The 26,045-nt window shown below is 38.7% G+C and overlaps 1 protein-coding gene across 3 annotated transcripts in view; it reads left to right on the top strand.

Annotated features, from left to right (window-relative positions):
* Otc (ornithine transcarbamylase) overlaps positions 1-26,045 on the top strand; it is a 106,433-nt gene that overhangs the window by 53,427 nt on the left and 26,961 nt on the right. For all 3 annotated transcript variants that reach the window (XM_028881424.2, XM_037199304.1, XM_028881423.2), the window contains 2 exons: positions 2,122-2,209; positions 23,303-23,456. In XM_028881424.2, coding sequence (XP_028737257.1) covers positions 2,122-2,209; positions 23,303-23,456 — 242 coding nt within the window. The remainder of the gene's footprint in view (positions 1-2,121; positions 2,210-23,302; positions 23,457-26,045) is intronic.

The raw sequence follows: 26,045 nt of genomic DNA, 5'->3' as shown, positions 1-26,045 counted from the left end.
AGAACACACAATACCCTTTATATCAATCTAACAATTGTTAGCATATTGTCTGCATTAGTTCTTCTCATTGCTAAAGTATTTTAATGTAAATTAGAACTATGACATTTTATCCCCCAAACCTTCCTTTACATTATTTAAAATATACAGAATATTGCCAGGCAGTGGTGGCACACGCCTTTAATCCCAGCACTCAGGAGGCAGAGGCAGGTGGATCTCTGTGAGTTCGAGGCCAGCTTGGGCTACAGAGTGAGTTCCAGGACAGGCTCCAAAAGCTACATAGAGAAACCCTGTCTCAAACTGCATTGTCATTAACAAAATGATTCCTTAAATAACATTTAATAACAGTCTATCTTGGTTTGGGTTTCTATTGATGTATAAATACTATATACAAAAACATCTTGGGAAAGAAATGGCTTATTTCATATTAATTAGAACTCTCAGGTCACAGTCCATCATGAAGAGAAGTCAGGACAGGCAGAAACCTGGAGGCAGGAACTGAAGCAGAGGCCATAGAGAAATGTTGCTTACTGGCTTGCTCCTAAGGGTTGCTTAGCTTGCTTTCTTATAGAAACCCGGACCTCCTGCTCAGAAATGGCACTACCTACAATGGGCTGGGCCCTCCCCCATCAATCCCTAATTAAGAAAATGCCCTACAGACCTGCCTACAACTCAATCTTATGGAGGAATTTTCTCAAGCTGAAATTCCTTCTTCCCAGATGACCCTGACTTGTATCAAGTTGATAAAAAATATCTATCCAAGACATAGTTCATATTGAAATATTATTATTCAAATTATGCTAATAAATCAGTAGAGAGTTTAAGGAAAGTTTGAATCAAACCCCCATTTGTAGGTCTAAAATTTCTCACCCAATTCACTGGATGATTAATGATTTCCTCCTTACAAAGTAAATCCCCTAAACAGATGAGATTAACAAATTATGACAGTTATATGTTTTCCAGGACATAAATTTGACACATTACAATATAAAGGGCAAGGTATATTTGCAAAGTACAAGTATTTATCTTGAAATTATGCTTCTTTACCTTTAATTATATCCTGGAGCAATTCTGCCAGTGGACTCTGTCTCAAGTGGCAAAATAAAGTTCCGGTCAGCTGTCACCACCTCCCACAAATTTGCCTCTGAGCCTGTGTCAAAAGACTCTACTTGTCCTCATAGAGTTTAACCGTGGCTTGGGCAGACTCCCCCCGCCCCATGTCTAATCCCTTTTAACCTCTCAATAGAATGTGTTGTGAGAGCATCTGTAAAACTCAAAGTGCACATTTGGTGGAAAGCAGTAAGGGCAATGTCCCAGTTGATACTTAACTTTGTCTTCAGTAGAAGATGATGGCCAGTAACCCTTTATCTCTTAGTGACTTTAAACTACCTTCTCAGTAATTGCTTTATTTTTTTTAACTGAAAGTATATTTTTTGTATAGGAAATGGCCAATATTAAATATTGTTAATTAAAAAATGTGTTAGAAATGCACATGTCTGTGTAGTCTATAAACTCTATGAAGATGTAAAATATTTCAGTTAACCCAGAAAATACTGCAGTGCTCCTTTCCAGTCAATCACACCCTCCCAGCTACAGCAACAGCTATCTTAATTACTTCTCCTCCAGATACTCACTCCTGGACATTTCCCTACACTAAATATTTACCCTTTCATTTATCATAACCTTTCCGAAGGGTCATTCCTTTTTTATTACTGATTAATACACCATTGTAACCCAGGATATCCCGTATAACTCCAGTTTATTTCTCTGTCCTCCAAGAAGGATATCTCTATAATTTGAAGAATAAAAAAGTAAGCATAGTTCCCCAAAGGAAACAATGTCCAATTATTGCCATCTCCTGAAAAGGGGTAGGGGATAAGCATGCATTTGAAAGGAAGTTAAGTGGTTTTGCGTATTCATATTTACGTATATTTTTCATATTCATCTTTCAATTTATCATTTTGCTCTGCTTGGAAATTCCCTACAGAATGGTTGAAGAGCTTTAAGGTGGAGACTTTCTATGGAGATGGTACTAGTGCCAGTGCCTCGTGATTTTGTTTTGCACTTTAGTTCTGTTTTCAAACAAACAAACAAGCAAACACCTTTCTTTTTCTTTTGTTGCAGGCTTTGCTCTTCTGGGAGGACACCCTTGTTTTCTTACCACACAAGACATTCATTTGGGGGTGAACGAAAGTCTCATGGACACAGCTCGGTTTGTAAACAGTTTTTTTTTCTTTCAAACTCTGATGGATTCATTTCAAAAAGAAGATGATGCTCCTCCTTAAATAATGGTTTCTCCTCTCATTGTCCTTTGTACTCTCCCGTTTACTGGACTCTTTGCCTAATGCTTGAAATGCCTCTTTCATCCTGTAGCCCTTTCTACGAGAGTCTTAGTTTGCTTCCATTGCTATGGAAAAAGCAATTCGGGAAGGAAAGGGTTTATTTCATCTTAAGTCCATCATGAAGAAAACCAGGGCAAGAACTCAAGACAGAAACCTGGCAATGGGAACTGAAGCAGAGGCCGTAGAGGAGCACTGCATACTTGCTCACGCCTCCTGACTTACCTGGATGGTTCTTATACCATCCAGGACCCCCTGCCCAGGGGTAGTATCACTCCCAGTGAGCTGAGCCCTCCTCTATTGATTGGCAATCAAGAAAATGTCCCCCCAGGCAATCTGATGGAGGCCTTTTCTCAACTGAGGTTCTTCTTCCCATTTGACTCTAGCTTGTATCAAGTTGACACAGACACAAAAATCTAACAAGGACAATGGTTTAAGTCTTTTCCTTAGCAATTTACTTATTTTTTTATGTATCTGGTTGACCTGCGTGCATGCATTTCTGTGCACAGGGTAAATGTCTGGTGCCCTCCGAGGCTAGAAGAGGTCATTGGAAATCCCAGGATGGGCATTACAGAAGGCTGTGAGCCATCATGTGGGTGCTGGGAATTGAATCTGGATCCTCTGGAACAACAACCGATGCACCTGTCAACTGAGCCATCTCTCCATCCTTCTTGTCAATTTTATAGAGGTGTATTAAAAATTCCAAAGTTAATAAAATTTAAAAATTATCAAAATGACTCTTACATTTAACAATCAAGAAAGTGTGAGTCTAAGGAAACTTTCATGTTCAATGGCTCATAGCTCATCTGTATCAATAATACAAATAGCTAGCGCTCATCTGATACTATATGGGCAAGTATTATTCTAACTTGTTTAATCTTAGTAAGATTAGTAAGAGTCCAAATAGATTGACCCACAAAAGTGAAATGACATAATCAGGAACATACATACTAATTGAGAAAGCACAGATATTAATATAGTATAGATATTCTTGATTGGTAAAAGAAAATGACAGACCATTAAAATTCACTTAGAAATTCTGGCACAGAATGGCTCTCCCATATTCAATATGTAGTTTTCAAGGTCATCGTGGATATCACCCTCCAGTCAAAATGTAGAAGAGAGCATGGCAAAGCTATATTTGCTTCAAAGTATCTTCCAGAAAAGAACCACAATCAATGGCAGCAACACTACATTGGCAAGTATTAGTAGCTCACATTCAGCTAGAAGAAAGTTGAGCTGGCAAATGACCCTAGCTCACTATATAATATTGAAACGTTGAAACATAGGCTTTCTGACTTCCTGTGTAATGATCTTATGGATGTATCATCCTTAGCTCATAAATGCACAGTAAATGTCTTTCTTAAATGTTTTATAGTATTAGAGAAGATAAATTAATTAATTTTCCCCTAAACATCTTATGATGCAAAGCAACTCTTTCTAGATAATGTCTGCTTTTTATTCCAGTATATGCTAGTGGATTTGCCTTAGTTGACCTGCTAAAGAGAGTTCAACAACTCATCTTCAAGCCTTTTATGTTTGAAGATCTTTTGTTATTTCATATAAAGCAATGAGAGTACTAAGAAGTGATGTCATTGTCTTCTGGACAGTAGAGACACAAAGAATAAAGGAACATATAGTAGGATATTTTTCCAAGTATGCTGCTACTAACTGAGATTATATTTACCGGGTAATTCTGATTCCACAAAAGTAAAGCACACTTAATTCATAAGCAAATAACAAAAGCAAGTGAAATGAAAAAGACAGGGCTACACCTAGGAGAGATGTTTTGATGGAGTGCCTCTCGAAAGCACCAGGTGAGCAGGAGTGAATAATTCATGTGTGAACTAATGGTTGTAGAAGTACCCAGCTTAGGGAACAGCCGAGCATCCAAGAAAAGGTAAAGCAGTGCAGACTGGCAGCTAGAACAAGATTAGGGTCCAGAAATCAGTGGACTGTTAGGAAGCTCAAAGCAAGAGACAAACATCTAACCACAGTTGAGAGCTGGGGATGAATATAAACATGTGCTTTTCTTTGCCTTCTCTCCAAGCAATTCTCCCCGTGGGTCCTGAGAGAAGCCCGACGCATATCCAGAAAAAAAATCTATTCGCAAGTTCTAATGTAACTGTGACCTTTTGAGTTCATACAATTACTTCTATTGTTGTATATGGTAGAATATGGATAAAATTGAATCCATAGAATTCTTTCTGATCATGAAATCCAACTTAAAAGGTTAAATAAAAATAATAGTTACTTCTTATAGGATGTTTACCACAGACTTCTTGGGTTACCATTGTAAAATATTTTTTGCAAAGTAAGCATTATTGGCACGGTTTTATAGACAAGCCATGACACACAGAAGTCATGAAACTTAGATGCAGTCTCAGTTTCCATGTTTTTATTATTACCTACTGATGCTGCTTCTATTGCATGGAAAGAAATAAGTTATAGACAATATTGACCTGCTGGAGCTCTCTAAGACCATGCTGAGATTTGGTGAATCACTATATTAGCCCTCATAGGAATCTACACAGTCATATTCATGGTTGTGATTTATTATACCAATAAGATACCAGATACAATCAGCAATGGGAAAGACACATGAAGTAGAGTTCAAAAGACACCAATTGCAAGCTTCCAAAATTCTTCTGGTGGAGCCACAGAGGATATACTTAATACCTGAGTGATGACATGTAACACTTTGTGTGAAATATTGACAAGAAAAGAGGCCCATGGTAGACTCAAGTCACAATTTTTGCTGAAGACTGGTCATATTAACACATTCCAACCAAATTCCTGCCCCCTGCCAACAGAAATCATGTGTTTATTTCAAGCCATACTGTTTATAAAAACATTTTAGGCACAGTGTTATCAGTTCCTGGGAATGTTGGAACCCCCCCCCCCAAATGAAGTTCCCAGATGTTATTCTAAGATCCAGCCTTAAATTCAGGTCTCTTAAAGGGTAAGAGTCAGGTCTTCTTTGTTAATTCAAACCATTGTGTCCTCTATATGATGAAGGAGTCTGGGTCCTGAAGAGTCACTTCAGTTCTTTAGTTTTTCTTTTATTTGTGTGTGGCTAGCAGTGTGTGTGTGTGTGTGTGTGTGTGTGTGTGTGTGTGTGTGTGTGTGTGTGATCATGTATTTGTGCATGTGGAGATCAGGAAACAACTTGTGGGAGTTAGTTCTTTCCTTTCTTAATGTAGATTCTTAAGATTGAAATCAGGTCACTAGACTTGGCAGCAAATGTCCTAACTTACTGAGCCTTCTCACCAGTCCTACAATTCACATTCTATTACCAAATGCATGTAGTGTGTAACATAAAGGGGTGATCCCTAAAGAGAACCAATGTAAACATCTGTATGTATATATATATATATATATATATACATACATACATACATATATCTGAACATATATAGAGTAATTTGGATTACGGTAGAAATGTAAGGTAAGGAGATTAATGACAGGTTTTAAAACCTTCGGGAATTGGTTTGTTAAAATGTAAAATTCTGGCCCCACACTTACAAGTTTGTTCCCCAGTTAAGTTTAAGATGGTTTGTAGCTTGGGGCCCCACAAAAGCTTCCTAGTGAGATCTGTGCTTGCTTTACACAGCAGGGCTGCATTAGGGCATGGCTTGACCAAGTGCATGGTCACCAGGTGTCTGGGATGGTCTACACTTGGCTGTGTTTTTTTTGGGGGGGGTCTTTTGTTCCACCCCTTGGAATTCCTTTAAAAGCCCTTTAGTAGAGACAGAAGGGACTGGTGGGTTTTGACTCAGGCCCTCCTGAAACTGTCCTGTGTTTTCTAACTTTCTCTCTCCTCTATATTTCTATGTACATTTCACCCTGCTCAAGAGTACCCTGGGAATGGAGGGAAAGAGGGAGCTGGTCTCCCTCATTGTAGGACTCTAATAATGATATAAGAGCAACTGGAGTCACTTTGAGAGATCATGAGGGCTGGAGAGAGGGTTTGATCAGCAAAATGCCTGCTGTGCAAGCATAGGGACCCAATTTTGATCCCCAGCATCCACAGTAAAGCAAGATACTATGGCATGAAACTTTAACCCTAGTGCTAGTGGAGAATGAAGACAGGTGGATCATTGTAGCTCATTAGTCAGCCAACCAGCCTAGATGAATCAATGAGCTTCAGTGAGATACCCTGTATCAAACAAATACAGTGGAGAGCAAGCGAGGAAGACACCAATGTCAACTTCTGACCTCCACACACATGTGTGAATGTACATACATGAAAATGTGCATACATAACATATGAGAGAGAGAGAGAGAGAGAGAGAGAGAGAGAGAGAGAGAGAGAGAGAGAGAGAGAGAGAGAGATATTTGGGGAGCTGTGTGTGAAATCTAGGCTGTTGAGCAGTGATCTATTAATGAAGTCATAGTAAATAATGAGATGGATAATAAGAGATCTACATGGCTTCATGACAACTGATTATAAAAGGTGAAAAATAATGGTGGTTAAATTGTTCCAGATTTGTTTTGTTTTTAATAATGTATGTGTGTGTTGTGTGGTGTGTGTGTGTGTGTGTGTGTGTGTGTGTGTGTGTGTGTGTGTGTGTGTGTTTCTGCTCTTGGGAGAAGGAATTGGTTAGCTATTGAGCATTTTGCACTAAAGGTTGAACCTCCAAGTACATGTTATCTACATGCTAGTGGAGATAATAACCTTGGTGACGTTGAGAGCTGGAGAAGTATGTATTAGCTCAGCGGTTTAAAAAAGAAACTCCACAGGTTCACTGTGGGAGAATTGTGGAAGGCCATACCTCAAGAGCAGATACAATTAGGGTAAAAAAAGAGTACATGCACTACAATATAAGAAGAGGCTGGGCTGGGAGATGGGGTGTCAGAAAAGAGTAGCAGTTTTTGTAGGTTTTGACTATCTTCTCTGTATCCCACTTGATCTGCCAAACTATCTGACAAGCAAGATATGCTGAGATTCAGAAATTCAATAAGCCCAAGTTGAAGAAGACAAGAGAAATCCGCTGCCTTCCACAGCAGCAATTGAACAGGAGAAGGAGGGAAGTGAATCTTAATGACATCTACCCCTGCAATGTGCACCAAACAACCCTTAGCAACTGGATCCTTTGCTTTTTGTAGAAGTTTAATTTTGGAAGACACAAGGCATTGTGTGGTGTTTGAATGACAGTGCTCGCCCTTTCTAGTCAAGAGAACAGTGCACACCTGACACTGATTGATGGTAGTGCTTTTCCAATCTACCTGTCTGGCTGCTTTGGGGGCCTGGGACAATAAAAAGTGCCTTAGGCTGGTGGAAGATGACACTGGTGGGGGCGTGGGTTCAAGAGATGCAGCCACCGAAAGGTGTGGGATAAAAGCAAAACTGTTAAATGCAATTTCCAGAACATAACCTGTTCTTTCAAATGATTTAGTCATTCAGTTATTCAAAAACAGTTGTTAAATGCTTGGTTTTTCTCCCAAACTTTGTTTTACCATTGAGAATCAAGCACTGATTAGGTCAAAGATCTTTCTTGGGGTGGGAATATATGCTATTGCTTTATTAAACAAGGAAACAAGCATGAATAGCAGAGGAGATTGGAAGGTATGCTAGAATAAAGCCAAGGCAGGGTGAGCTGCCAGTGGCGTAGAGGCCATCTTACTTGGGATAGTCAGGGAAGGCCTCTCTAAGGATGTGCCAGTCAAGCTGAGAGCTCAAAGAAAAGACAGAGCCAGATACGAAAAGCCATGGGAAGAAGATCACACAGAGAAAGAAGGCAGCAGCAAGCTGGTTATTCAGGAAGAGAAGGGAAGCCTGGAATGTCCCAAAATTAGCAAGTAAACATATTTTAAATCTGAAAAATACGTGTGTGTGTGTGTGTGTGTGTGTGTGTGTGTGTGTGTGTGTGTGTGTGTGTGTGTGTACTGAATCTTACCTACCAAAGGAAGGAAAAATCACATGAACCCTGCTTTAGCATCCCAAGTGCTTAGGGTCCCTGGGCTATGTAGAAAGACTGCTTCAGAAAATCAAAACAGCAAAAATCAAATCAGGGAATAAAAAAAACTCAATACTAACCATCTAAATGTCACAAAGTACATTGTATGGAATGTCCCTGAAATGTACTCATCCATGTTGTATGTCCAGCTATTTAGGCCTATTGAACAGCAACTCTGTTTCTTTCCATGTTCCTATTTCCCCAAATCCTTAGAAAGCACCACACTGTTCCTTACTTCTAGGAGTATGACTTTCTTCGATATGTCATATCAGTAGGAATTGCACTGTATGGCCTTTTGTGGCTGGCCTATTTCATTGACATTGACATTGCATCTCGCAGCCATAAATTTGTCTAGTGGTTCCCACATCTCAAGTAGTATGCTGCCAAGAATGTGAAAATACAAATGTCTTTTAGGTCCTAATCTCAATTATTTTGAATAAATACCCAGACTTGTTAGTGTCAAGTGATATGATAATTCCATTTTAATATTTTAAGGACACTCCTTAGTCCTGTCCTGAATTCTCATATCTGTTTACATTCCTACCCACTATACAAGGCTTTGCGTGTTCCACACCTTAACCTCCACTTTCTTTTTGATGCCATTCATTCCACCTCAGTGTGGGAAATTTGCATTTCCCTTAGGACCACCACTGAACATGTTTTTATAATATATCTTGACCAGTGTACAATTTCTTTGCATAAATGTCAACTCACATGCTTTGCCAATTCAGAAAATTAGAATTTGTTTTGGTATTGAGTTGTAGGAATTCCTTAAATATTTTGCATTTTGACCCCTGTACTCAGATACATGCTTCACAAATATTTTTTTTCTTTTCTTGAAGATTGCCTTTTTGCTTTTCTGATTGGTTTTCTCATTCAGCTCTCATGTTACATATGTTTCTCACATTAAAAAATTATATTTAGAGTCAAGCAAGATCTTAAAGACTAGTAGAAAAGTATTCCAAGGACCATTTTAAAATTAATGAGTAAATAGTCTACTTCTTTTCTTCTTGATTTAGAACAATATAGCCTGTTTATCATACAAGATATTGAGGATAAATTCTCCTTAGCTAAGCCTGAGTTGAATACTGGCTAATCTTAAAGTAGGTAAATTAAGCAAGACAATGAGAGCCTGGGTGATGGTGGCACACACCTTTAATTCCAGCACTTGGGAGACAGAGGTAGGCGGATCTATGTAAGTTCGAGGCCAGCCTGGTCTATAAAGTGAGTTCCAGGACAGTTAGCACTGTTACACAGAGAAACCTTGCCTTGAAACACAAACAAGCTGCAAAAGAGAGAAAGAAAGGAAGAAAAGAAAGAAAGATAATGAGACTAACCTGTTCAGTGATATTTGGGAGAAACTGCTATGCTGAGCATTCTCAACACCACATACATGTTCATTAGGAGGCTTCACTTGCTTCTTGGCCAAGATTTGTGGCAACTAAAAACTACAAGTGAAAAATCACAATAGGAGGGTACAACTTGGTGATCCAGCATTTGCCTAGCATGCACAAAGCCTTGACTTTAGTCTCCAACACTGCAAAAAAATTACAATTTTTTTTTAAATATGGGCCAAACTGCCACAAACTCCTAAGTCTTCACTTAGCAAAACAGTTCCCATGGTTTTTATTAGAGAGTGATAACATAAACACACTTAATTACTCCCCCAGAAAAACAGATCCCAGGGTTTTTTATTGGGGACTGGTCACTTCAGTGATCTGCCTAGCACAAATCCACATTTCCAGAAGGAAGGTGTTTCACATAATCACAGCACGCATATACTTACCAGTTCAGGAAAACCCTCCTAAATGCTACCTTTCCAGATGCCAGCCAAGGGCCACCCATGTGAGCAGGCCATTTCAAAGAACAGCCATTTCAAGACTGCTACATAGCTCTTTCCTGCACAGCCAAGGTTTTCAGCCTTGCTACTGAGGAAACAATATGAGAAAGTTTGGTTGTACACAACGACACCGTCGAGAGCTTTGGGGTCATTTTCGAAACAATTATTCCCCATTTTATTTATTTATTTATATTTTTTGAACAGGCCAGGGCCCTAGAGCATATACAGGGTTAGATTCTCAGTGACCGAGCAAAACTTCAACTTTTAGTCTTTTCCTTAATGGAGCATGGGTCACTGAAAGACTGGAATCTCGCAGAATAAAGTCTACCCCACTTCTTCCTTCCCTTTCTTGAAATCTTTCTTCCACCACCCAATGTACGCACCAGGAGGTTTGCTTCAGATTTGACCATAGTTTCAGATTCTACTGCAGTGGAACACTGGGGTTAAGAGTTCCTTGCTCTGAGATTGTACTTTTAGGTGCCACTTCAAGAGTGACACTTAACTATGACTCAAGTCACTGATTCTTTGGAATTTTAAAATCAGATGGAACTCAGCTACAAAGGTGGCGCATTATCTCTCTAGTTCTAAGGCTTTGGGCTTCTTCCACAATGACAGCTCTTCATGCCGAATGTTCTGAGTGCACTATTGAAAGGTGCATAATGGCTTCCCAGCCATTTTCACTTTAATACACTACTTAGTAATATGGCTCCAGGAGCCATATATGCGAAAGGTTCAATATAAAAACAAATAGTGTGATGGCATTCTACTCGAATTACTTTCTCTACAGATGTAATTTACTTGTGGCAGTGATTGCTAAAGTGTTCTGCTGATGGGCCACTAAGGAAGCCAGCAGGAACCACTGTGGTAGTTTTCTGGAGCTACTATAACAAACCGCCATAAATTTAGAAGATGACTTTCTTTAGTCTTTCACAGTTCTAGAGGATAGAAAACCCATATGCACGTGTCACCAGCATCTGGTTCCCTAACTGCTGTCTCCAAGCAGTTCTTCATATCTCTTGGTTTGAAGTTGCATCACTTCTAAGTCAGCCTCCATTTTCTTCTCAGCTTTTTTCTCTGTGTGTTTCTATGTATCCGCTCCTCTTTTTTCAACATAATGTTTTTGATTATTTGAATTTCACACTTGCCCAGATCACTTGTCTTTCCAGGTCCACCCTCCACCCTTGTTACCAACAACAACAACAACAACAACAACAACAACAATAATAATAATAATAAATGTTGAATTTGTGTTGAGAAGCAGCATCTATTGGCTTTAGGATTTCTCCTACTTTAGTATTATTTTGTCTTAACTAATTTAGTCTTCAAAGACCCTACTTGCAAGGAAGGTCACATTCTGAATTTCTGGGTGGACAGATGTTTTGAAGTGACACCAGTCAAACCACTGTGGCCACATATACACTTATCCTTGCAGCAGCGTGGAAGAACTTCCTATCAGTGCCATGCTGGCACTTCAAATGATGAACTTTAGGGAGGGATTTGAATGTGGGAAACAGTTAAGAGAATAGTGAATCATCATCGTATTGAAAGGAATGCTATAAAAAGATGGAATATTATCATTAAAGTATTTATGTTAGCGATATTAATATCAGAAAGGTGAAATTCCTTAGGCTTTTGGTAAAACATTTTCAAAATTGCACCTAACAGGAAATAGGTGCCTAATTAGATACTAATAAATTGCTATGACCTATATGACATGTCAGGACAGTTGTATAGCCTTGGTTAAATGGTCACAAAGGCCAGTTTCTTCAAGCTTGAATGATGCTATATTCTCTTAAAGGAATCACAGTATAGAGTAAAGAGCAAAGACTGTGAAGCAGGGTCAGTTTTGAGTTCAAGTCACAACTTTTCCACATACTAGCTTCTATGGGTTGGCTCAGTTATTTCTGATTCCCAGTTTTCTGAGTTGTAATATGGAGATAATAGCATTTCATGAGCTTTATGAAGGGTAATGAATTCATGTTGTAAAAGACATGGGCACAGAAGGAATTCGTATAATGTTGATTGAAGCAAGTTATGGTTTAACTCAATCTCAGAGACATTCTATGACGCAAGTCCAGCCATTTTTGTGGTTTCCTAGACAACTTTCATGGACTCAACTCTGAAATTTCTAGGGAGGCCATTCCAAATACCTTAAATTTTTTTCTGGATTCTTCAGACTCAGAATCTAACATCTAAACCAAAACTATCTGGTCATTAGAGGTAATATCATAACGAAATGAATATGGCAATTGAATTCAACCCTAGTTCTTCAACACCAATCCCTTTGAGAAGACTACATTTAAGTCTCCTGAAGCTATATTTTTTCTTTATCAACTTTTATTAATACAGTCCAAAGGGGTTAAGGATATTTTAACCTGGTTAGAGATGCTAGAGGGTTGAGATATTTTCTTTCCTGGAACATACTCACTAGAGAGTATTGATCAATTTACACTGGAAAGACTGTGTGTCTACTGTAGGACCTTGGACTGCTTTGGAATTTTTTAAAAAAAGAAGGAAAGAAAATATCCACGTTGAAAATGATTACAAAGTTCTCACTGTTATCATTATGTACAACCAAATTGCCTTCCACTGTTTCCTAGTCAACTATTCAAGTAATACGTGTCACTGGTAGCACACTGGAGTCCAGAAGGTACATAGTCTGGATGAAGGTAGGATAGGAACAAGGGGAGATGTAAATTGCAGGACCCTATAAGACTAAACCTACATTTGCCTTTGGCTTTTGTCCCTGTAGGGATCTATCTTGATCTTTGTGAACATCCTAATTTGTGGCCATCCTGATTGTCCCTAAAACATTGTTGCCTCTTGATACATACACAAAAACCATGAGAGCAGTATTATGGGATTTTATAACCAAACCCTGGCACCTTAGGTACTGAAATGTGGCTGATTTTTTTTAAAGTTGGACTGTGTCAGCATATAATCAGGTAAATGTCAGCTTGATTGCCAGTCACTGTTGCCCTGGTCACATTTAAGAACATCTTCCCTGCTACTCAAGTCTTGCCTCTTAACTTGACCATCAGCAAATCTCCAGTGAATTGTGCACTATGCAGCCTCTGATTTATACACCTCTTTCTGTATTCTCAGGGCACCTTGTGGCTGGTTTTCATTTATCAGTGTCAGATACTCCTCAACAATTTCTTGAGGACAGGAAAACTGCTGTGTGATTGTTCATCTCATCAACACACACATTGGCTTGTAGCTAGAGTTTTTCTTCCTTGCCCACAGTCAGGACAAATCTCTGTCACCCGCCAGTCCCACAACCGCTCAGACCCAACCAAGTAAACACAGAGACTTATATTGCTTACAAACTGTATGGCTGTGGCAGGCTTCTTGCTAACTGTTCTTATAGCTTAAATTAATCCATTTCTATAAATCTATACCTTGCCACATAGCTTGTGGCTTACTGGCATCTTCACATGTTGCTTGTCATGGCGGCGGCTGGCAGTGACTCCTTCCACCTTCCTGTTCTTTCTTTTCTCCTCTCTGTTAGTCCAGTCTATACTTCCTGCCTAGCCACTGGCCAATCAGTGTTTTATTTATTGACCAATCAGAGTAATTTGACATACAGACTATCCCACAGCTTTGGTTCTTAAGATCTGTCTCAGAACATGATCTGTGCTTTTAAGAAATGTATTCACTTAATCCCACAGACTGCACCAGACCTTCCTTGGACCACGGGAGACTTGATTGTTCGCTTTTGTATGTTTTTAAGAGTGTTTAAGTTAATTCTTAAATAGGTTTACAGTCTTATGTGGAAGCAAAACATACCAAAGAACAACAGAAACTTTGCGATGGAAAGGATTCATTTAGATCAACCACACTTGGCAATTCTTTTCCATACCGCCCTTTCAATGATCAGGGTACTGCATGGATATGCCAATCATTAGGGCACTCTTTTTGTTGTTGTGGTGGTCGTTCTTTTTTTTTTTTAAGATTTCTTTATGTATTTTATGTACAGGGTCCTTGGTCTGCATGTGTGTCTGCACACTAGTTGAAGGTATCTGATCCCATTATGAATGGTTGTTAGCCGCACTATGGGTGCTGTGAATCAAACCCGGGTCCTCAGCAAGAACAAGTGCTCTTAACCACTGATCCACCTCTCCAGCCACAGAGCACTCTTGACACAGTGAACAACCTTCTTCCTTATTCATGTAGTCTGGCTTTTCAGACCAAGAACTTACATACTTTTTCAAAATGACTATAAATTGGTTTTATTATAATTCTTTTTTTTTTTACTTTTATAATGTAAGTTTATTGAAGCAGTTCTAAATCCATTAAATAATGCAATAGTTTTGATATAATCTGGGGGTTGTGGAGAAATCTTTGAGTGTCTAACTTTTTTATTTAATTTTTTTATTCATTTTACATTCCAACAAAGGTCCTTGTCTTATCCCTCCTCCCACTCCTCCCAACCCCCACTCCATTTCTCCTCCCCTCCTCCAAAAGGGTAAGTTCTCCCATGGGGGGGGACAGAAAATCTTGGTACATTCAGTTGAGGCAGAACCCAGCCCCTCCTCCCTGCCTCAAGGGTGCCAAGGTGTCAGACCATAGGTAATGAGATACAGAAAGCCAGCTCCTGCACCAGGGACAAATCCTGATCCCACTGCCAGGGGCCCCTCAGACAAACCAAGCTACACAACTGTCTACTATATGCAGAGGGTCTAGTCTGGTCCCATGCAGGTTCCACCGCTAAAGTTCGTGAGTTCCTATGAGCTTGGTTCAGTTGTCTGTAGGTTTCCCCATCGTGATCTTGGCTCCCCTTACTCATAGAATCCCTCTTCCCTCTCAACTGGACTCCCAGAGCTCAGCCTGGTGCTTGGCTGTGGATCTTTGCATCTGCTTCCATCAGTTACTGGATGAAGGCTCTCTTTGTCCAGTTGGAGCTATTGGAGTCTGTGTCTCAGGGAGCAGTTGTGACTCAGAGGATGGGTGGGTTTCGGGGTGGAGTGGGGCTTGTACGTTACAGGGTTTGATGGGGGTGGTGGTAGTTAGACCTTCCTGCAGGAATCCTACCTGCTGGCCTGCAACGGGAGCTGCAATTGGTCAGGGTATGGGGGCATGAGTTGTGATCCTGGGCCTGCAGCCTAGAGACTGGGGTGATCAGCTAGGAGAACCATAATTCTTTTTTTTTTTTTTTTTTTTTTTTTTTTTTTTTTTGAGACAAGATTTCTCTGTGTAGCCTTAGTTCCTGGAACGAACTCTGTATACCATGCTGGCCTTAAACTCAGATATCTGCCTGCCTCTGCCTCCACCACCGCCTGGCTTATAATTCTTAATATTCTATTTTCACATTTTTATAAACTCATGGGTTTTAAAAGTTTCAATGAACACAGTTGTTATCCTTATGGATGTTAATGTCTCACATTTGGAAAATCCAATTGGCTCATTTTGAAACATGCTCCATTCATGTTTAATGACATGACATTCCAGAATCATCTTATTTCTTTAACAGGGCCAAGATTTAGCCATTAATGTAAGAAGCTCTATGCCACTTTCAGTTATTTTTAAAATCATATTTGAGAGAAATTTTCTTAATACCATGCTGAGACTTTGCATATAGTAAGTGAGCACCACCCTGTCACTGGGTTATACCCCTAGCCTGTCCCTCCCTCTTTGAGACATAGTTTTGATATGTATCACTTGGTGGCCTTGAGATCAACATGTAAACAGGATTGGCCCTGATTTCAGCAAACCTCCTGCCTCAGTACATTTGGTCCTGGTATTACAGGCATGTACCCACTACCACAAGTAGAACTTTTTCTTTTCTTGAATGATAATTTTTATAATCATTTTTAAATTTTAATTTCTAAAATAATATAAACATGTATTTTCTGAATATTACAGTAGCACTCCTTTTGATAAAAATCACTCAAAGATATTGTAGGCAGTGATACCACCATCATCCAGAAATAGTAAGGGTTAGCATCTTTACCATCCTTTACCATCTCTCCATTGAAAGTCTTCAACTATTTCTCCCTTTTACTGAGCAGAAAGGAACAAATGATATTTGCCATATCAAACATCTAGACAAAATATGATGGATAAATATTTTAAGCTGTGTATATCTTTAAAAAATTCCAGTATTGGCTATTAAATACCTATGACATGCTGGTGTGTATAGAGGCGTTTTAAGTACAGGAAATGTAGATTTTGCCAAAGCTGTTTTGCTATAATTGTTGGCGGAGGCCTGAGAGCATTTCAAAACTTGCAGGAATCTACTGGAAATCAAGCAGAACTCCATTTCCATTCAATAGAAATGAAAAGAGACCAAAATGAAAAATCTTTACAGAGCCAGAAAGTATTTTTAACTTGTCAGCCTTTCATCTGTAACAAGTATAATCAAGATCTTAAGATGTTGAAAGCTGGGGTTTTGTATGACTAGAGAACTACATGAAGCTCCCAGCTCTAGGGGCAAGCTTGTCATTGTTTTCAGTGAGAGGGTCTGTTTATATTTTAAAATGACTTTATTGGCCTGGAAGCCCAGAAAGAGTGATTTCTCTATTTCTAGCAACTGTAAACATGGAGAAACCAATGCCACAGGCAAAATAATATACACTAATTACCTAAAAGTGTCTTCAATATCTTTGTCCCCCCAAGTGTTTCTAATGCAAAAACATTCTGGAAACTGCTTCTCCCAGTTGTCCTACATCATAGCCACATCATTGGATGCCACCTCATCTGCACCTTTTATGGTTAAAGGGGACCAAGTGGTGCTTTCAATAAAGCTTTGGCATGCTTCTGTTTTGCAATATTCCTTAAACTGTCCTTTGTTTATGGTGTAATATATTAGCCACTTGAATTTATTAAACATTTTCCAATCCTTTAAGTAGAATACAGAATGCGTGCATTCCTGTGAATCACTTACTCTCAAAATGTGGTTACCAAAGCAAAACATAAGTGACCCTTGGGAGCTTGTTAGAAAGGCAAACTGTCCAACCTGAAACCAGACCTTCTGGATGAGAAATAGAGCTGATGGTGCTTTGCAAGCCCTCCTGGTGACTCTGATGTGCACTCATTTGTGTTTCTTTAAAAATGTGTATGTAAGGGCTGACTGTATAACTCAGTGGCAGTGCACTTCTGTAGCATGCATGAGGTCCTGGGTTCTATCCCTAGCACTACAAAAAAGAAAAAAAGACCCATACTGCTTATACAATCAAATGTGTAATAAGTGTAATAAGTGAACAAAGCACATCTCAAACATTTCAGTATTGATTGCAAACTTAATGAAATGTTTTCAACATTTAATCACAGCTTACCACTTTGTATTTCCCTGAATGCTCTAAGCATTTTACAAAGGAAAATGCATACATAAAATTGGTCAAAGTCAATTAATATTTTGATGATAAAATAGACTGTACTGTTATTAGTTTTATAGATATTATTTTATTTATTCTTATACCTTCTTTCTTTATTCTTTCACAGTCTTGAAATTTAAACATTGGGCTGTATGTGCTTTTGCATTCTCTCAAGGTTTAAATAATTTGACCAAGATGGAAAGAAAAAAAATCTCAGAAACACAGGGTTACAATTTAAGTGGGTTGTTAAGCACTTGATTCTGATTGGCTAGTGAGACCTGGTTGCTAAGATCAAAATGAGTTGAACTCCACCTGTAGGCTATTGGGCTGTGTAGCTTGTTAGCCCAATAGTTTTCATTTTTGTCATGGGGCTGTTTGTTCCTTGTTGCTTCTTTAACATACTGTCCCAAATGTCATAGCTTATGCAATTAAAAAGCAAACTTACTGTTTTGGAGGTCAGAAATTTAGAAGAGGTGCCTCCTTTTGGTGGTTCTGGGGAAGATTTGATTCTTGCCCTTTCCAACTCCCAGAGATTGCCCACATCCTTCAGCTCATCCCCAAACCTCACATCACTGTATCTTCCCCCATTTTTCATCTCTTTCTCTATCTTAAAAAGGCATCTGAGATTCTGTGGGGTCCAACCTAGTGGAATCTTCCTCTCTCCAAATCCTTACTTTGATTATATCTGTGCAATTCATTTTGTGAAGGTTCTGAGGATTGAAACATGGGCATTTTTGCAACCTATTATTCTGTTTACCACAGGATCCTTATTACTATATATTTCATGTCTATTCTGGAGTTTGCCTTTTATTTCTGACCGTACATAACTCATTGCCACAGCTTTGTCCTCTCTCAATATGTTAAAGTATACACCTTGCTTTTTGCATTGCATTAGAATTAGTTAAGTCATGAAAAGATTTCCTCTTCAGAGAAACAGGAAAGTGAATCTGAAACTTTAGATTGACAGTAAACTAATTATTTTAGAATAACAGTTCTATCACATTTCTATTGGAAGTCACATGACAACTGGTGCTGGTTAACTACTGGTGTTTCTACTGTTTCTAGGACCAGTTGGCTGATAAAATAGGGTAATTTGTTACGGCTTATGCAGATTGAAAATAATAGATATATATGTTTAATATTCAGAAATTATATTTAACAAAAATACCCATAAAATATCTATCTGAAAATACATTTGTGTATGAATGCATTCCTACTTGTTTAAATAAAGTTAAATGCAGAGGTAATATTCATCTCTCTTTCCTATTTCTCCTTTGTGTTTGTACATTTTCTTCATATTAATCCATTTCTTACAAGTACCACTTCCTTTTACAAATAGAACTTGTTTCATGTAATATTTTTTACTGCTCAAAATAATTATGGATAGAAAATGGAAGCTCCTCTAAGTTCACTCCCTCCTCATTAGCAGTGCCCTTGCCATTTAAAAGCCTCTCTTGCTTCCTGGCAACAATGTGATGTTACAGGCCTATTCTGATTTTATCCTGCCAAGGACACTGAATTGAATATCCTCTAATGGTTCCCTTTCCATTTTTTAAAAATAGAACATTGTTAAAGACCAAACTTTTTGTGCTAAAGATGCTTGCAGAAATCTAGGGGGTAAAAAAAAACAGCTTCTCATGGTAACTGACTGAGCTGAAATGAAAATACTTAATATGTGTATAAAATCTTAATCTTTCCAGTCTATCATATCATGCTGTTATTTTATTTTATTCTCTCCCTCTCTCTCCCTCCCTCCCTCCCTCCCTCCCTCCCTGTATCCTTCCCTTCCTCTTTGTCTCTGTATGTCTCTGTCTCTCTTTTTTAATACAAGAGGAACTTTTTAAGAATATCCCAGGTTCTTTCTGGTATTTGAATCACTGTAATGAATCAATAGTGAGAAGTGCACATCCCTGAAGAGTAGTGTTACCATTTTGTCATTACAAACTTCTATTCTGATGCTGGATTCTGCATGAAGAGATTATCTCAAATGATAGTTTTCCTTGCACCCTGCATATGGAATTAGAATGTCGATTTATGTCTACTTGGGGTGTGTGTGTGTGTGTGTGTGTGTGTGTGTGTGTGTGTGTGTGTTGTGGGGTTGTGAGATGTCTTACTATATACCTAAGACTGGCCATGAACTGGTAGTGATCCTCCTATCTCAACCTTCAGAGTGCTGTAAGTAAGGTGTGCACTACCATACCCGACTTTTCCCCCTTGGTGCTGCTGTTAGAACTAGAGCCCAGGCATTTTAGACAAGTTGTCTATTGATTTACACTCCCAGTTCTTTTGGCCAGCTTTTAATCTTTACATTCCTTTATTGTGGCACCAAACTTGTAGAGAATATGTTAGCAGACATTTCATGAGTTCATTCATACCTCTCCAAAATGGCTCAACAGCTGGAATACTGCATAAGTTGATTTTGCTTTCTTAAGGCTGGTTTGTAGTGTAACTACAAGATTCCTCCAGGTTCTTTGTGATCGTACAGTGCAAAGAATTTTCTAGAACATAATCCTCCCAAGATACATTACACTGTCCTTGCCTGCTCCAAACCTAGGACCATGTCCAAGGCTGTCTTCCTCTCATTTCAACCACATAGATTTTCAAACCATAAACATATCCTCTCCATGCCTGCCTACTCTTCTACACAGGAGTTGTTGTGATTTGGATTTAACATATTCCCCATAGGTTCATAGCTTAGTCTGTATTGCAGAAATATTCAGAGGTGAGACCTTTGGGAAGTGATTGAATCATGGCTGCTGTGACCTCATCAGTAGATTAGCACATTCAATGATGAATTATAAGCTGCTGGGATAATAGGAGGTGATGAAAATTTAGGAGGTGGGACCTAGGCAAAGCCCCTGGGTTTGGGGGTATCTGTATACACTTTAGGAAGTCATGCATGTTTAAAGAAATTTAAAATATGACAGATAAGGTCAAACATACTTCTACATCTCTCTTATGAGATTATAGGTATCATAAAATTCATTGTCTTTAAATATGTACTTATTAGTTGGTTATGATTTAGATCGTATTGAGTTGTCTAAATCCATTGAGTTACTTTTCCACATTAGAGTTAGAAATTTGCATTCTACTTGGAAAAATGTTTGTATTATGATTCCTAAGAAAGGGAAAGAAAATATAAAATTATTTAACATAGCTATTAGTACCTTGGTTCTTAAACTTGGAATGGGTATCTGAAACACCTAAGGAGTTCAGAAGTCATCATCTATATTTGGAGAAAGTTCTGTTACTCAACACAAAGTACAGGTCAACGAAGATTCAGCTTATCAGATCCATGGGTAGCTGGATGCTCTACTGAGATTTTACTGGGAAATATTTACTGGTGAATCATTGTATACTCAGAGTATTTGAGATACTTTTTTATTTTAATTGACTCAGAAAGTATTTCCTACCATCTATTATAGGCTCTTACCTCAGAGGCATTTTATATTCTTGATTCCCCCTAAAAATTGTTAGTATTCTAAGAAAAGAATCAATGTTTTTTTTTTTTTAACATATGGTAGCTTTGATTCTCTTTTTAGTAAAAACCTCAAACTTTAATGTGCAAATTTGGACTTGGAGAACCAGTTACATTGGAAATTATTCATCAGTAAGTCTAGATGGACTCTGAGATCCCATGTCACTGCTAATTGTCCAGGTGCTACCAATACTGATATGAAGAACAATGTGTTAGTTTTTGTTTTGGGCCTTAGCTGGAAATTGGCATCTCCTTGGAAATTAAACAAACAAAAAACACTGATCCCTAAGTACCATCGCCTAGAAATTGATTTTTCTGACATAATGAATACTACATAGAGTCAGCATCAAAAAATTCAAAAACATTCCAAATGATTTTAATGTGGAGCAAGATTTGAAATGCCTTGTCTTAGTACACCACCAAAAGACAACAGACACTCTATGTATTTTTAAAAATATTTTAATTCCTTAAGAATTTGATATAATATGTTTGATCATATTCACCCCTATTCTTCCCCCCAATCCTTCAAAATCCATCCCACCACCCAACTAACACCCAACTTTTGTCCTATTAAAAACAATAACCCATGGAATCCATTTTGTACTGCCCATATATCCCTCAGTATAGGGCTATCCAGTGAAGTGTGGGTTGAGCTACCAGGAACCACACGCCTAAAGAAAATTAACCCTTTCTCCCCCAGAAGCCATCAACTGTCCTTAGCTTCTCAGTGGTAGGGGCTCATAAACCCCTTCCTACTCCATGCTAGAATGTTGATTGCCTTGATTACGGGCAGGTCTTGTGCAGGCAACCACAGCTGCTGTGAGTTCATGAGTGAAGTGGTCCTGGCATGGCCAGAGGACACTGATTTACTATTGTGTTCTCCAACCTCTGGTTCTTGCAATTTTTCCAACTCTTTCCTCTGCAATGGTCTCTAAGCCTTGGAGAGGAGTGACATCACCTAAACTATAAAGTGGCTTTTTATTCACCTATTTCATGCTATAATGTACAATGTACTTCCATAGTTTAGAGCTACAATTTATCTGGATTCCTCTGCTGATGCCCTACTATGGAGAAACTCTGATCAATAATAAAATAAAAAAAAAGTAAAACAATAAAGTAAATTTCAGGCAGCTCAATTTATGGGTTTTAAAGATCACTCCCCATACATTTTTTGTCTTAAATGTTCTCTACTTTATTAGAGAATGGTAACAATATATTACTTAATCATTTGTAATACCTTTGAGTTACTAGTCAGGGAACTGAACATATTTTATAGATCTCCAGATGCTTTTGGAAAGTTCGATCATCAAAAAAAAAAAATCTGGAAGTCTAGGAATCATAGCTGTGAGCAATCTATAAACATTTGAAAGAATCAAAATGTCTAGGAAATGTTTAAATGTGAATATATTTTTCAATCTTTGATCCTGTAAGCAAGAAATATTTGGAGAATCTCAAATTTTATAAGCACCAAGTTCATTTTGAGCTGTTAGTACAGGCCTACTATGAAGCAGACTCCAAGATGGAAGTACCCATGCAACACATATATTAGGGGAAACATCCTGTGGAAGATAAAAGAGGTAGAAAGCCTGAAGGAATTGGGATAGAGCCTTCATACCAGCATGCAGGACTGACCTACATACAGTAGAAAGTAAAGAAGAATATATGGGTAGGAGTAGGAGAGGTCCAGGTGGCAATGCAGCTTTGAAAAGGACTTGGCTGGGCTTTGGGGATCTCCAGAGGGAAGACTAAATAGTCCAGTTCTATTCTCCTTGCTGAACTAAGTCATTGGGTGGGAATAGCCTGTGGAGAAGGCAGCCTTGGCTTTGATGCTGCAGATGCAGAACGTATGACATCCAGAGTCTGTCAGTGGATGGTTTTCTATACAGCAGGTTGTCTATTGTAGGACAGTCTGTGTGTGTTTCCACAGCTGCTACATGGATGCTTTATATTTCAAAGAAACAGTGAAATTTCCCCCCTGTAGGCTAATATAAGAGAAAATTAGCCACATATGAAGTCATTAATGTTTCTTTGAATGTCTTCTTTTTGGTCTTCTCCCTTTAAATTTAGATAAACTGACAAACTGGCATTTATTAAGTATAATTTATCATGTCGGCTGGGCTCAAAATGTATTTCTTATCTCCACAAAAATCTAACATGGTCACTGGATAAGACATAGGTAGAACAATATCTCTTTTCTATAATAACTATATGTTTAGTGTTAGTTTTTTGATCTGTCATGTTCATAGGTATATTGTAATGCATATTTTACTTTGTTAGCAGTTATTCATATCTTTAAAGAGCTTTTATTAAAGAAGCAGTTATTAGTTATTAAGCAAAACTTGCTTAGAATGTCTCTTCTTGGTTTGCCACAGTGTGTTGTCTAGCATGACAGATGCAGTGTTAGCTCGAGTGTATAAACAATCTGATCTGGACACCCTGGCTAAGGAAGCATCCATCCCAATTGTCAATGGACTCTCAGACTTGTATCATCCTATCCAGATCCTGGCTGATTACCTCACACTCCAGGTTGGTGTATTTCTTTTCTTTATAAAACAGAAAAAAATCAGCAAATAATTCCAGACTACCATCAAGTGGAACCATTTACTTAAATGATGTTTAATCGTAATTTTGAATGACTTCTATCTTAAAAATAATTATAGCATATATATGAATGGTATAGATCTAGAAAACAGTGCATTACTATAAACAGACTATATGATCCCTTTCTTCTCAATCCCATTTCCAAACCCCTTCTAGCTCCTCCTCTCACATCATCTATTCTTTCAATCACTTTGCTCTCTGTTGCTTAGTTTAACAATAGATGAATAAGGAATACAATTGCATGTAGAACTGACATAAGAGTGTCAACTTGGTAGGCTCTAGAATCACCCAAAAGACAAGTCTCTAGATATATCTGTGAGGGACTGTCTACAATAGGTCAGCTGAGGTGGAAAAAGCCATGTTAATTATGGGCAGCACTATTCTATGACCTGGTGCTTGGAAGTGAAAAAAAAGGAAAGTGAACTAAATACTGTTATTCATCTTTTTCTCTGCTTCCTGACTATGGATGCAGTGTAGCCAGCTGCTGCAAATTCTGGTTGCCTTGACTTCCCCACAATGACAGGCTGTATCCTTGAGTCTTTGAGCCAAAAGGATACCTTTCCTTCCTTCCTTAAGTTGCTTTCATCAGGTATTTCATCCCAGCACTGTGGAAAGTAACCAATATAGTGATCCGACATTCACAAGACTCTGTAACTTAGAAATGAAGATCAGAGGAGTTCAGTTCAAATGCTCGAGATGGTCTATTACTGCTTGGTAAAATAAAGAGGAGAACATTTTCTGTCATTTTCTACATTGATTCAAAGTAGAATGAAGAATATGTAGACTTTGTAGAGTTAAAGCTCTAACTCAGCCATGTACTCCTACATCAGGAACTTGAATAACTTTTTAAGACTTACATTATTTGATTAGACACAGCCAAACTGCATGTTTTTGTCACTTGGAATCTTAACGGTCAGGGTTTCTGTGTATCTGGATGATTTTAAGGAGACAGGTCAAACTGGATAAGCCCATCTTCCCTCTCATTTGAATAAGCTGTCAACATTGAAATAAGAGGTCAAGCCAAAGAAATGCTGTTCAGAGACTAAGACAAGCTCCACACAGAGAAGACAAAACAATGATGTCAGATGGATAGTTGCTGTTGTTTAGTGAAACGTATGCAGACACTAGATGGCCTCATGTTTCTCACTGGGACTTTATCATTACTAAATCATGAGCTCACTAGGGGTGGGGCATGAACTGTTTCTATTCATCATAGGGTCTCTTGCTGGCCCTGTGCAATGCTTTCACCAAGGAGACACCAAAACAGGATTTCAATGAGCATGAGCAAGAGCATGAGGTCTAAGTGAGATGAACTTGGCTTCACATCCTTGCTTAGCCACCTAGTAGTTTCATAATCTCCAAACTATTTAGTCTTTCTCCTTCTTTGATCTTTACAAATATTTAACTCTAAATATATTAAGCCTACAAACATTTCAAGACAAATAAACACTGGGGTCGATGGGATGGCTCAGTGAGTAAAGGCACTTGTCACCAATACTCATTACCCAAGTTCAGTTCTGGGAAAGCACATGGCAGAAGAAGACAACTAACCCTGGAATTGTCCTATGACCCCTACACACATGCTGTAGCATGAACTTGCCATCCCTCCATAAAAGAAATATTTTTAAACATAAAAAACAAGAATAAAAACAAATTCTTTTTATTATTTTTTCTTATTAAATTTTCCATTTATTTTACATACCAACCACAATTTCCCCTCCCTCTTTTCTTCCCATTCCCTCCCCCTATCTACCCAAACCCATCCACTCCTCCTCCATTCAGTAAGGGGCAGGCCTCCCATGGGAGTCAACAAAGCATGGCATATCAAGTTGAGGCAGGACCAAACTCCTCCCCCTGTATCAAGGCTGGGCAAGGCATCCCAGCATGGGGAATAGGTTTCAAAAAGCCAGCTCATGCTCCAGGGACAGTTCCTGGTCCCACTGCTAGGGTCCCCACAAACGGACCAAGCTACACAAATGTTACCCACATGCAGATGGCTTAGGTTGGTCCCATGCAGGCTCCTTAGCTGTCAGTCCAGAGTCTGCGAGCTCCCACAAGCTTAGGTCAGCTGTCTCTACTGGTTCTCTCTTCATGAACTTGACCCCCTTTGCTCCTACAATCCCTCCTCTCTCTCTTCAGAGCCAAACCACAAAAAGATGCAGCAAAGAAAGAGAATTGCAGACCAATGTCCCTCATGTACATTGATGTAAAAATACTCAATAAAACATTGACAAACTGAATCCAAGAACACCACCATTACCACAGCACATCTTGGAGGCAGGACAGATTATAGGTCGACAGTTTTATGGCTTTGTTGGTGCCCCAGTCTCACTTCTTGAAGCCTTGCCTAGTTACAAAAGATTGCCATTTGGGGCTTTGTATCCCCCATTACTAGGAGTCTGGTCACTCTCAAAGATTCCTGAGAGTTTCCACAGCACTCAGTTTCCACGTCACCCTCATACCCCCTAATTCAGGTTCTCTCTCCAAATACTCTCTCCCTCCACCACCTCCTTC

Source organism: Peromyscus leucopus, chromosome X, assembly GCF_004664715.2.
Source record: "Peromyscus leucopus breed LL Stock chromosome X, UCI_PerLeu_2.1, whole genome shotgun sequence".
NCBI classification, from domain to species: domain Eukaryota; kingdom Metazoa; phylum Chordata; class Mammalia; order Rodentia; family Cricetidae; genus Peromyscus; species Peromyscus leucopus.
Note: the sequence above shows the minus strand (reverse complement) of the source record. Positions and strands in the feature narration are given on the sequence as shown.